Source organism: Neocloeon triangulifer, unplaced genomic scaffold, assembly GCF_031216515.1.
Source record: "Neocloeon triangulifer isolate White Clay Creek 2 clone unplaced genomic scaffold, ASM3121651v1 ptg000002l, whole genome shotgun sequence".
Classification (NCBI taxonomy): Eukaryota; Metazoa; Arthropoda; class Insecta; order Ephemeroptera; family Baetidae; genus Neocloeon; species Neocloeon triangulifer.
The window spans coordinates 4,279,453-4,293,766 of record NW_026775545.1 but is presented as its reverse complement, the minus strand read 5'-3'; the positions used below and the strand labels follow the sequence as shown (position 1 = coordinate 4,293,766).

The following is a 14,314-nucleotide window of genomic DNA, read 5'->3' as shown; positions in this document are numbered from 1 at the left end:
TTCCGACCACGGACGTGAGCAGCGATCCTAAGGGTGCTGTGCCATTAAAAGGGAAGAGTGTTTGTAATAAAACGCGGCTTTTAAACTCAATATTGAGAAGAACAAAATGCAAAAAGGAAAAAAGTCATTTTAGATCGGTTCAAGATCTTGATTTAGTTGAATGCGATATTTAATCAATAAACTCAACGTCTCGGAAAGCAATAATTCTCTCGTGATAACGAAACAATATGTTCTGTGATAATCTTACTTATTTAGCACCGATAAAAATAAATGGCCTTATAACGCGTCACTTGTGACTGAACAAAAATATATTTTTAGTTATCATTTTGACAAGATGATCAAGAATCTCACATCGCGAACTGGATAAAAAAAAACCACAATAAAAATGAAAAATTCTCAGCTTATGTTTGATCAAGGAGTAATTTTTTAAATGAAATTATTAAAAAAATGAAAGCGTCTGTTAAGTACATTTTTGGTTAATTAAAAATGATTGGACTGAAGAGGTTCATAAAGAGAAAAAATGTAATTTTTTGAGCCGATAAAATTTCCAAATACATTGGGATAATTATTGCATTATGATTTTAGAATGAAAACTATGTTTTTTGTTAGTAGAGTTTCTAATTTTTCCTTTCGTTTTCACTTTCATTGGTATTAATTTGCTTTTTTATCATTTTTGGGAGCCTGCTAAGTATCAAATTTTTTTCCTTTTTTATTGATTTAGAAAATATTAATTGACGTTGTTATGCTATTTAATTAAAATCTGAATAAGTCACTGGCTCTGTAGTGAAGCGGAAATTATTATTGTGGAAGTTGAACCTTTTAACAATTTTTTTGTCAGTATCCCTAACAATAAGTATCATGCCAAACGTGAAATAACATTTATTTTATTGAGAGCTGATTGTATGATTTTAATCTTTCAAACTACATTATTTCACGAGTTCTTAAACTGCTCTCCAAAACCTAACTAATTGAGTAATTAATTACCCACTCTATATTGACAGTAGGAAAGTTACAGTGAAAAGTTTGCCTCGAACCTTTGCAAATGGGGGCTGTGTTGCGATCGACACCTGCCTCCCGCACACACTAATCAGCCCCTCAACTTGCACTTTGAAATATGGCTCGACGCCGGGTGCCGTAAAAAATTGCGCTCTCTCGACATTTAAATATTTACTGCCGACTGATAAATATTAGATGAGTGGCTCATAAAAATTCTTGCCATCCACTTGCTGTTGGCTCGTGTGCGCTCTCCCGCCGCCCGCCGCACTTTTTAACTTCTCGGGTAGTAAAAGTTATGATGCGAGGTAAATAGATGCACGGCTGTGCGTGTAAAAGGTGAATTTGCGTCTCTCTCTGTGTGTTTTTTTTATCCTCCACTCGCGGAGGGGTTGGAGCTGTTTTGCTTGTTGCTGCAAAATGCATTTTTCATGCCGCTCGCGCATTTTTATTATTCCTGTCGCGGCCGACGTAAGACTTGTCCCGACCGTGTTTGCGCCTAATTCGTCAACTGCCGCAACTCGTGTGCTTCTCGCCGGGGAAACTCTGAATAATGAATTTGACGCACACGTTGACTGCAAATAAAAACGATCCTGGAATGTAAACACCGTGAAATCGGTTTTATATGCGTGGAAATTTAACTATCTGCTGAAATTTTGGTGAAAATTTCCCATTTTGATGAGGTTTATTATTTCCATTGCAGCCTTATTAAATCATGCACAAAAAACCGTGAAAACTACTGTCATTCGTCAAAGAACAGCCAGTCGGATTTTTCAGCTTGACTAAATGTGTTGGTAGAATTTGGCTCCAAAATCATTTATACGATTTTTGTATCGACAATAGTCTATAACGCTTAAATTTTACATTACTTTCACCTCTGAAGTTTGATAACAAAGCTCACAATTAATTTTGATAATTTTCATTTTCAATAATTATATATATACAATTTAAAATATATTTAATAATCACCACACACCACATGGCCTCACCATGGAGCGTACATTTAGTACGGATAGTAATTCTAGTATAACATTAGGAGTATATTATATTTATTATAAAATAAATTAAGTCTTCATGTGTTTTTTTTTATACTTTCTGCAAACCTTTCAAAATTATGGAATACAATTGATATTATAATTATTTATTAATATGCTTTAAATAAAGAAATCTAAAATATAACTTATATTAATTTATAAATTGAAGCTTAAAAGTAGTTCTATTAAATTTAAAGTTTTCTATATTTTTTTGCAAATACTTTTTAAATGCTGCACTGATTGTTATAATTTTAATGTCTTACATTACAAAAATTACATATCAACGGGTATTCTCTGTCAAGCACATAGTGTATCATATTAAAAAAGAAAGAAAAAACAGTGATATCTGTAAGATATCTTGGGTCAAATAGTATGTATTTTGTATTACAGATCAAATCTGAATCCAAAATAATTAGCAATTAACAAATAAAATGAATAAAATTTACGAAGCGCGAACTTGAACGCGAATTCGTCACAAGCTGATTACAGCAAAGAGCAACGAGGAAAACTTTCTGCTGAGTGGCAGATCCCTCTTTTTAACTCATTTCTCGTTAAAAATAAATAATCGTTAGGAAGGAAATAATTCAAAGTTTAATTACATTTCTACACAGAGAGCCGGCAAAGAGAGAGGCGGCAAAAACACTCTTTGAATCTGGAGCCAGAAATAAAAATGAGTGTTGCTTTGGTCTTAAAAAGATTAACTCGCGCCGAGGCGTTTTTCGCTCTTTTTCGCAGTTCGGGCCGCCGAAATCACCTTTTCCTCGGGCGGCGGAAAAAAGCGAGGGAGAATAAATGTAAGAAGCAAAGAGCTGAAGGCAGGGCTGGAATTGAATTAAAAGGGGACACAAGTGGCTCACATGCATGAATAACAAGCGCGGCGCCAAATAAATGGGAGCCGCCGCCCGCGTGTCCCGTGGCTACTGCGCCTTTGCCCTCTTCCGCGCCACCACCGACACACACCACTACGCTTAAACATGCAAAAAAAAAAAAAAAAAAAAAAAATACCGACCCCTGTCCGCGGGCTGTGTATTCGCAGTGAATGCACAAAGGGAGGAAACCGTACGTTGTATTTTTGTGCTGCTCTGAACATTCACAAAGAAAATTATAAAGCTCAATTTAGTTGAAAATTTTAAGAGAAAATTAAATATTATCTGCTGCTTTTTTATTAGAAATTAAAGTTTTAATATTGAATTTTTAAATAAAAAAATTCAGGGATAAGAATCAAAATTGGTTTTCAAAATCAAAATCAATGATCTTGAAAGCGAAACAGAATTATTGCTAGGGCAATTTTTTTCCAAATATAGTGTAAACAATGTGATGTATATAAGAACATAAGAACTGTAAAAATGAACAATAATTATGCAATTTTTTTTATAAAATTTAATCGATATAAATTTGATTGAATTTCCATACTGAACTGTGGGTGCTGCATTTGATCGGGTGCAAGAATTGAAAGTCAATTGCGAACTGCATCAGAGGCAGGCAATTACCATGCAAAACAGTCAGCGATGGAATGGGGTGGTCGTCTGGCTGCTTCCTGCGCTCTCAATTATTTATTTGCGGGCGGGCAGTAAATTTGAAAAAGAGATTGCGCGGCGGCGGCGCAGCGGTTCGATTGCATCGCACATATCATGGTTTGCGGAGAGAGCGAACGAACACAATCGGTTCGGCGGGGGAATGATTGCGATCCACTTTGCGTTTGTAACTTACGCGAGCGAGAGGAAAGAGTCGTTTATGCAACCCGAGTGGCGGCGCCGTTCAACAGGAAGCGTGCACTCGCTTTCGGCAGGGGTTTGCGCGAGTCAATTGACTGACTGACTGACGTGTCTTCATCCGGAATGTGTGGTTCAGCAAGATCAACAGTCACACGAAACGGGTGACGGGAAATTGAGACAGTTCCGCTCTCTCGCTTTGACTAGCTGTTGATTTTAAATGCTTCGGAAGAAACTATTGTCATTAATCGGTTTGAAAGTGAAAAGTTCCAAAGTGGGTTAGATCAGTTGCTCTCAATATTCCAATCAATTAAAAGTTCCATGCGTTGAATTTTAAGTAAATAATTAAATATTTTAGTCTCATTAAACTAGCATAATGGAGCTTCGAAGTAAAGATTTGAATAATTCATGATCTGAGAGTCAAATCTGTCCGTTGTTTGACATGGTTGGTTGTATTCTGGAGTCAAAACTGATCCTTAAATTGCTTCAATATTTTAGAATTTTTTCTGCTCGCCATGCCCTGGCCATACCATACCATTACTTTCTTTGCATTTTTAATATAAATTGGGCAAAACAATTCATTCAAACTTTAAAATAAAATAACACCGATCCTTTAGTGCAGACAGCGCCAGAATAGATTTCTGTATAAAATTATTTTTTATAAAAACAATTGTTATATAACAAATTTTCAATATTTATATTGATGAAAATGTGTCAATTTTTACAAAATTATATAAAAACAATCAATAAAAAGGGGCTAAATTCTTATTTAAATAATTAAATTAATTAATTCACTTAAAGCTTAAATTAAATTCCAAATCTAGAAGAAAGTGTTTTTAAATTATTTTATATAACAAGATTTAAATCGAGTTAAAACTAAATGTGTTGTACTTGTAAAATTCCTAATTTTTAAGTCGATCAATCATAAATTAACACAGGCGACAAATATTGTAACAGGTGAGAAAGTGCTTGTCCATTTCCGCACCCCTAACTCGGAAGAAAAATGCACAAATAATCCCCATCCGAAAGTCCTAATTCCGCTCTGGCGCCCTTAGCAGCGCAGTTTATTGCATTCAAAAAGATTAATGACTATAGAGCTTTTGTGCTCGCGCGACGGACGCAAGAATCCTCCGTGAGCCACACGTCGAGTGGACGCGCGATACACATACGTATTTTTAGCCGCCGCGTGCACCGACAAATTAGCCATTATTCATAATTATTCCGCGGGTGGGAAGCGCGGGGCATCGGGGGCGAGATGGCACACGCAACCCTCCGTTGTTTGTCCTTCTTCATTTGGCGGGCGGCACGCAAGTCGGGGCCGCAGCGTTTAACCCCGCGCTGACTCCCCAGCCAGCAGCGCTCGCCAATATTAATAACAATTACACGGAGAGCATTAATTGCCAATTGAATTTGAATATCAACACGCCCTGCTCGTTACCCACCAAGTGAGGGAGGGCGAGGGGGAGAGAGCATGTGTTGCGCCAGCCCTTGGGGCCACTCGAGCACTGGACACTTTTAGGCTCATGTCAACTAGATGTGTGTGGAACGGAAAGTGTTATTTACAATTGTGAGAGCATTTAAAATGATCATTTACATTTCCTTTTATTGTTACATAATTTTGCAACACCCTATTTTAGAAGTTTTTTTTTTACATTTTAAAACGCACCTTTTTAAGTTTTATCCTATCAAATTTTGAGGCATATTAGTTCCTATGCAACATTTTTAAATTAAGGATGTTCTAATGAACACTAAATTTACTTCAGAACAGTTTTGCACATTAATTATTAATGGTTTTATAAACATTTTCAGTTTCAACTAATATTCATAGATACACACCGGACAACTTCTGCCCCAAAAAGATCATTTAAAAATAAACAATTGCAAGAGCGAGAGAGAAATTATTCAAGCATGATAAAAAAAATATTTATTTTGAAAGTTTTAATTACATTGCATCTGATTATCGCGTAAACTTTTTTTAATAATTATCATTGAGAAATATGTTTAAATTTACCATTTTCAATCAATTTAATTATCTGTAAATAAAAATTATAAATATTGAAAAACTAAAGAAACTGATCGATTTAAGTAAATCCAAAATGAAAACACAAAAATCGCTTCAGTTTTTCCACGAGTAAGAACTAAAATTTATTATTTTTAATACATTTCAATGAGGTTGATAATTTACACTGTGTTAGATCAATAAACATTTTTGCGATTACTTTCACAGAATAATATCAGAAATTTTTAATAATTTTTTTGTTAAAAACCTCAAATTCTGTTAAACTTGTTTATAATTGATCTCTTTGTCTGTTCTTAATCCACACATCTCACGCGTGTAGATTTCACTTCTCAAAGTTCATCACAGATATGTTAAGAGAGTTTTCAAAAGCCCCAGAGCGCAGATGTGTGGCATATTTAATAGTATATTTATTTGCATGTACTTGGCTGCGTATATGGGTATAGCTGTGAACACGCGCGCGATAAACAGCATTGTGAATAACGCCATTAGTATGGAGAGAATGTTGAACGGGCGTAATTAATTCAGCATCCCCAGCAGCCAAATTACTTCGCCACAAAAAGCAACAACCACCTACGGCGCGCCACAACAATGTTTCTTGCATTTTGCACCGTGTGTGCTGCTCCCTCGCACCACAGTTTCCTGTTGATCCTCTTCACGCAAAGTTCGTATTTACATCAATCCTCGCTTAATTGTTTCGTTGGTCAGAAAAGCAGATTTAATACGCTTAAATTGAAAGCAACCAAAATCTCATCATAAATGAAGCTTTTTTCAAACTAGAACCGATTGAAATTTAAAAACAATATATTAAATAATATGTTTTTAATGTAATTTGTGAGACTTAAGACCAAAATTTTTTTTTAATTTTTAATATTTTTTAATTTCTGTTGTAAGCGAAATGACCAATAATTAAGTATAATAAATTAAAAACCGGCTAACAATTTTATCTTTTTACGCATTAGTAGGGATTACATTTATGCCACCGTAAATCATAAAATGTTGGCTTGCGAGTTACTGTAATTCGTGTTATCGGATTAACCATAAGAAGCGGTCTATCTAGATATGAGGTAAGGCACGCAAAAGCAGCATAATTTTAGCATGATTGTGTTTGCACTCGGCATTACTGCATCGATTACTTTTGAGACTGAGAGCCAAATAGATTAATGTGCATTAAACATTTTTGTAATTATTGTAATTATTAAGAGATTACGAATGAACCTGGATATTCCATTAATAATAAATTATGAATAACAACCATAATTAAAGATTTTATGGAGATTGTGACGATTAAAACTCAATTCTACTGTTAGCTCTGGTTTTTTTTCAGTTTAGTTAAGCAAGCTATAAGCTATATTAATTATTATACCCATCGTCAGGATATATAAAGAAATAAAAAGCGACTAAAAATTAGGTCTTGTCATTAGTTTTCCGAAAAATGAATTAAATGATCGAGCTATGTGAAGAAAGTTAAAAAATTAATATTTAAAGAAAGTTGGAAAAAGTGACAAATAGAATTCTTTGCCTTACAATAGAAGATTATTTTCGTTGTGCTGATAAAACCAAAAAGAAATACTTATTCCAAAGGCTAAAAGTTGCTGAATGCCATGTATGATGTAACATTCAACCGAGAAAAAACCAACAAGTACAAAAATCGTAGTAGGAAACTCGAATTCTTTGGCGTTTCCGTCAAAAAGCACGTCCGCAACTTCACTCACGAAAATAATCTCGGCCGGCAAACTTTGCCACAAACGACCCACTTAATTTTCGCCTTAAACCCAGCTAGCGAAAATGTGTGCCGAGAGAGGGAAAAAAATTCAAATCCCAGCGCAAAAGTAGAAGATGGAAGAGTTTAAGTCGGCGGCGGCGGGAATGTAATTGCGGCTAATAAAAATTTCCTACGCGACCGACCGACCGAAGGAGCGAGGCAATCTCACGTTTTAGTGCCGCGGGGGGAGCGAAAGGGTTGTTAAAAGGTGACCTACCTGGGACTAGGAGGACCAAGCAGCACACCCACCAGCACACTCGAGTCATGTTGCTGCAGTTGCTGCCACAGGCATGGTCCGCGCGCGTCCGTCTCGCCGAGGTGCCCGAGCACATGTGCTCCCGCTGGCCCAACCCCCGCCCGCACAACACCAACCCTTGCTTCTCCCTCTCTGCGGAGCGCCACCGGCGCCGGCGCCTCATTCATAATACATCGCGCCGACATCATCAAAGTGCGCGTTTTAATCTCCATAATGACCCACCTTGTGATTTTGGTCCGAAAGAAGCGGCGCAGGTAGTGGCCCACCCCCCACACCCCCACCCACCCCAAAGCGCGTTTGTTTTCGCTCTGCCACTCCCCAAGTTCGAATGCAAAAAGAAAAAGGGTTTCTGCTTTTCTCACCACTTTTCGGCGGTTTGTCTTCTCGGGAATGTTTGTTTGCCTTTTTTCTCGCAGACCAGATTCTCTTTGCCCTTTTGGATCCACTTGTAAACGCAAACCTCATATGCATGAGATTTTTGAGGGAAAATTTTTTTTAATAAGCCGCTAAGCCTATAACATAAGGTGGTAGATTTTTATGTTACACAAAAGCTTTTGTACTTTATAATTTGTTTTTACCAGTCCGAATTCAATAATGCGTGCATCGTTCTAATTCAACAAATTTTTATTAACATTGAAAAGTTATTTTTATCAACATAGCAGTGGATGAAGTTTTTAGTTTCAAGAAATGATTACTTAATCACTGGGCATTATTTACCCTCGACAAATCATTTTTTTTGTGGATTTACTTTTTGTCTTGTTTAGTTGGTACGTATTTTATATAAAACATAAATTTAAAATAAATTGTGAATTCCTAACGTGTTGATTTTTCACTGTGCTGCTCATATGTTTTAAGGAAGGTCCACTGCTAAATAATGGCCTGATCAATTTTGCACAGAATTTGACTGTCTGCATAAAAAAATGCGGGGAAAATTATGGCGAAGAGTAATGAGGGGCATGTTTGACCTTTATTGGCCCATTTAAACCATGTAAAAGACCAAATTTGACTCCAGAGTAGAACAATCGGCAACAATCAAACAATGCACTGATTTGACTACATCATAAGCTTCCCCTTAAATTACTTTGAATTGCGTAATGGAAATTAAGAGACTGCCCGTGGATTTTTCAACGGACGTAGTTATTTAAAATAATTGATTTTATTAATCCCATTATCTTCAAAGTTCAGATTGGCTAATTAGATCACACTGTTTTGAAAAAAATATCCATCACGCCGTGCAAATATTATCAAGTTAGAGATTTTTTTATATATTTCACATTTATTTCACATGACAAGCGCCATAAAATTTAGCGAAGAAACTCGCTTCAAATTTACCTCTTTATAAAATTTTTAATATTTAGACTAACCTTGCGCCATGCCCAACCAGGTAATTTCATAGAAAAAAAATTAATATATAATTTTTACTCTTGGTCTTTTTTAATAGAAAACTATTTCCTTCAAATATGCTGGTTCTAACAGCAGAATGAGAAAATCGAATTCAACATTTTGCTCGTGACCTACCGCACATTTCATCCGATAGAAATTTTGAACTTCGTACTAAAGGGAAAGCAAAGGATTGCAAGGAAGTGATTTATGTCCTAAGAAACACACACAAGAATATCGCATTGTTCGCAAAACCGCGTAGCGCGTTGAATTTGTTTGCATGCGGAAATCTATTGGCAAAACAAGGAAGGCTGCTTTTGTTTCTCTAGCGAAAAGGAAGCGGCGCCGAATGTGTACCGTGGCGCTCAGCAGCGGCTCGAAGCAGACGCGCAACGCTCCTCCGACTCTCGGCTGCTCGCACGCGGTGCTACAAAACGGTAATGGAGATTGTTTTCCTGGATTTGCGCCACCCAAATAAATATTTAATGTTGCATGGTGGAGAGACACACATGCTGGCATATCAAAGGCGGGCGGGCGGGCGCCTATCTCCAGCCGGATGCAATTAATCTTTATGAATATGCAACGCAAAATAATATACTCTCTACGCTGCTGCGAGCGAGGAAAGAGCGGCGAGGCGAGGGTTTGCTTTGCCATGTTAATAATTGACTTTCTAACATGCCGAATGTTGTGGCGGATGCTGTTGAGTGAAACGTGAGAACAGCTGCTGGCTTCCCTCCATTTTTGCAGTTTAATTGGCATAGTTTCTAGAACTTTAAATAAAATATAATAATTATTTGTTATTATTTATCCTTCTCGGTTATTGATAGATTTTATTATATTTATTTTGTTTTAATTGAAGAAAGAGAAGAAAAAGTTTAAAACTGGCAGATATTATTGTACTATTATTTATAATTTGCTTATGGTTCTTCTAACAATGAGTCATAAAGAAGATAATGCATAATATGGGTTTAATAGCTTTCAATTTAAAACACAAAAAAATTGTTAATTACACAAATTTTTTATTATTCTTCCGACCAAAAGGTTTGATAATAAAGAAATCGTTTATGATATCATTAGAAAGGGCCACAAATTTAAAAAATTTTAAATGACACATAATATTTGGTCAAAACGATTTTTCGTCCACATCTTGATATAAAATTTGACCATAATTTTCTATTTTTGATTAAAATATTAATATTATTAAATTACAATGGTTTGTTTGACCAAATTGCTACAAAATTAAGCAAGTAACAATTTATCAGTTTTTGTGAATTCTTCTTTTTTTCAACTGCATGGCATCTTTAGAAAATTAAAAGAAAGAATGTTGTAAAATCAATAAAAATTTTAAACTTACAAAAAAATTATGGAAAATAATATTGTAAGTTTCTGCAATAATAAATTTTGGTGAATTGAATTGAATTGAAAAACGGCTTCTTCGTGGATTTATTATGAGACCAAATAATTGTTTATGATATTTTAAAAAAAAACACACACACACACACAATATTCAATTTTACATAATCAAAATAATTTAAATCAATTTAAAACATAAGGAGTCTCTAAAATTTCATTAGAATGATTCTGTTTACTTTTAATTTAAATGTAATATTAAAAAGTTATACTAAAATAAAAAAGCATTTGAATATTCTAGTCCTGATAGCTTATAAATAATTCCTTTATTATCAATGTGTGTTTGATCTCTCATTTCGATTTGTCGTCTGCATTGGTAAAACACTGAGAGTATTATAAAATTAATATAAATTTTTGTTGAAATCTATATACAAATCATAAAATTACAGGACGATAACCGTGAATATTGTATAACTTTTTGAACATCCTTTTTTTTAAAGCTTAGAAACTGCAACTCAGTTTTAGTAATTCATTGCGTTCATCTACAGCATTAGTTGTTTCTCTCTGCGAAAATAATTCAGGAAATTTCAACCCTCCATTTCCGCGTAAACACACGAGGACAAAATTTGCATTGGCACTTCAATTACGTTGTATATAAAAAGAAAAACAAACTCTCGCTCCGTCCACTTTCCGCTCTCGAAATTGAACACACGGAAATTACAAATGCAAAATACGCACGCATGGAACCGCACGCGTGTGTGCGTTGCTCTACAAATGAAATATATTATATTGATTTTGGTGCGATCTCCACGTTTTATGAAAGAGAGGGAGGATGAGCTGGATGTATAAAACACTTCATAATAAACATGTGAAGCGATGGTTGGTTGGCACAGTCGAAGGATTATTTGCTGGTAATGTGCGTAGTATGCAGGCCAGCACAGGCACAATAATTCAGAAAAGATTTGCATTAACGCTCGGTTTCATGCCGCCTCACTTGCCTGGTGGCGTGACTAAAAGTTTCCTCGCGCAGACATACCAGCCACCAACCACACACACACAACGAATAATAATCACATAAGCTCCTTCTCTCGCTCTCGCAGGTACATTACGCAAATCTTTTGCTTTGTTTCCCGTCCGGCACCGGCGGCTGCACGCCGTCATTAAGGTGGATTGTGTTTAGCTCGAATTTGGCTCTCTGGGGTGATTATGTTCCGCCCTAAAATATACTCTCTTAATGCGGGTGTGTAAAGAAATTTCGGCACAAGTCTCGCGGCAAACATCACATTTTCACAATCAACGATATCAGACTTTAAAGCTTTAATTTTTTAAGCCTGTCTTGTACCATTTCAAAGTTTATTTTGTAAATTTAATTCACAAATTGGGAAAGACGAAAGTTTAAATGTATTAATTAAGGGTATGTCCAGTAATGATTTTTATCCTTGAATTCTAAAAACACATAATTTTGTGGCTGAAATCGCAAAAAAAAAAATTAAACAGACTTATCAAAGCACTTGAAATTTGGAAATTAAGGGAAATGCTGAAATCAATGTCTAGAATTCGATAATTTCTTTTAATTTAGCTTTTGGCTGTAAAGGTGATACCTCAATTAATTAATTTTTTTTCTATCCCCTACAAAAATTTTGATCGCTATATTTCTATTTTAACCACAAAATTTTATGTTCAGAACTCTGCAAAAAATAAACATTTTATTTTGTAAATAATCAAAATATTTAGAAATAAAAATTGATCTTAGATTCATTTTCCAGTCAGTTTTAATTATGCCTGAAAAATATGTTATAATTTTTATTCATTCCAATATTTAATTTTGAAAATAATTAATGAGGCTTTTCATTAAATTTGCAAGCTCTGATGAAGTCCGAAACCAGAATTAAAATTGGAGTTCATTTCTTCCCCATTACGTAAAATATGCGGGCATTTTTTTTAACTGCGCAATTTCCGGAAACTCTCTTTGTCATGTGATGCTTTGATCTCAAAGTGTGACCAGTAAGCTCGTTAGAGCGACTGTACGTCCTCACTGACCGCCTAAATTTAAAACTATGCACGCACTTTTATGTTCAATTTTAATAAAGCTGGTCTAGCACGGTTCTTTATTTCTTTCTTTCAAAGTGACTCGTGCATTACTCTTGTGTTTGCCGAGAATTAATTATTATTTGACCCCTGCCTGCCTGTGTAAATTCTCCCCCACTCTCCTCCGCGCTCTGCTCTGATGAAATTATCAAAAAGAATCGCCATCAAAGGATTCTTTCTGTCTGCATTTCAAAAGCGGCCGCTCTCCGTGATACACATGCCAGTTTGCAAGGCCTATTGTGCTGTTTTGCTTGGTGAATAAATTTGTAAAAAAAAAATATATATTATTATATCCAGCAACTGCCTTTCAAAGGGAGTCAGTAGGAGGAGGAGGCTGAGCGGACAAACAAAAGCGAAAAGTCGGCGGCTCGTTCTTGCAAACCCGTTTTTGAAATCATTCACGCGCATATTCTTTGGTGGAGAAAATAATTTGTTTCGCAAACGCCGAGTGTGTTCTGTGGCTTTGTTAGTCTCGCGCTTATATTATGATCCAGAGGGAAATAAATTATTATTGAAATAAAGATAAACATTTATAAAAAAAAAAAAAATGCGTGATACATCTCTGAATTTTAATAAGGTTTTTTCAAAAGTGTTTTGAAATAAATCTGATCTCACGAGGAGCTAAAAAAGATTCAACAAAAAATATCAGAATGAAAATTTGGGGCACCAGTTTTTTAAATAAAAATTGTTGGATTTGAGAATTAGAGAAAGTGATTTTCATTACTTTTTTAACAAGTACGTTTTTAATTTTGCCTTTTATAAAAATAAAAGATTAAAAATTGCTTTTCATAACTTTGCAGATTATTGTCTTCTATTAAAGTTTATAATCCATAAAATCAATTTTAGTTGAAACATAGGTAATGTTATAGAAGAATATTTATAGGAGCCAAGGGTTGGGGCCAAGTTTTGGTGCCAAATTTTTATTAATCTACTTAATTTCTGCAAACCAATACGTTAGTAAATTTTTAGAATTATTTTAATTTGTCAAAATTTATGACAAGTGAACTTTCTTCACTTGCAAGTTTATGATCATATGCAGTAGTTTGGCTATGAATTGAAATTAATTACATTTAATTTGAATATAAATCTAAGCGGTTCATGTTTAAATTATTCAAACACCGGCTCCGGGCCAATATTATCGGTACTACCAAAATTATGCGGCGACGCATCTGGCGCATTCAAACCCGACGAGAGTGTGCGTCTCGAGCGAATATGGATGGAATACAAACGAAATAAATTATTCCGCGTTCAATCCGCACTTTATTACCTTTTCGTGACTCACGGCCGCTAGGTGTTCTCGGCGTATGTATTCATAATTAAGTCTGTCATGCTAATTAATGCCGATTTGATGGCGGCAATTATAAAGCGAATGCAAATACGAGAGAGCGGGTCGAGCCGCCGGACGGGCTTGATGGCTCGTGGGGCGATTCAATAAAAAAGCGGCATGCTGAAAGCCATTCGAAACCGCAATACGAACGAGTTTATTAACCACTGGAAACACGCCCTGCTCCGCTTTTATGTGCTTGGAATTGTTTCTGTTTTCTTTCCCCCCCGGCAGCGCTGCTGCTGCCGAGCTCAATTAAAACTCGATCTGCGCGATATACAGAGAAATAAATTCATGTATGTGCATGAATAAGAAAGGCAGCTCGTTTGGTTTTTCCTCTGAAGGATGCAAATGATTTCTTGGTTTAATTAGAAACGGAATGCAATGGTGGAATA

The 14,314-nt window shown here is 35.5% G+C and overlaps 1 protein-coding gene across 2 annotated transcripts in view; it reads right to left on the bottom strand.

Moving 5' to 3' along the window:
- The window catches only part of LOC132202353 (carbonic anhydrase-related protein 10-like), a 65,472-nt gene extending 57,618 nt beyond the window's left edge, over positions 1-7,854 (bottom strand). For both annotated transcript variants that reach the window (XM_059629214.1, XM_059629224.1), the window contains exon 1: positions 7,739-7,854. In XM_059629214.1, the coding sequence (XP_059485197.1) occupies positions 7,739-7,853 (115 nt within the window). In that variant the 5' untranslated portion in view covers position 7,854. The remainder of the gene's footprint in view (positions 1-7,738) is intronic.
- Between the last annotated feature and the right edge of the window lie 6,460 nt (positions 7,855-14,314).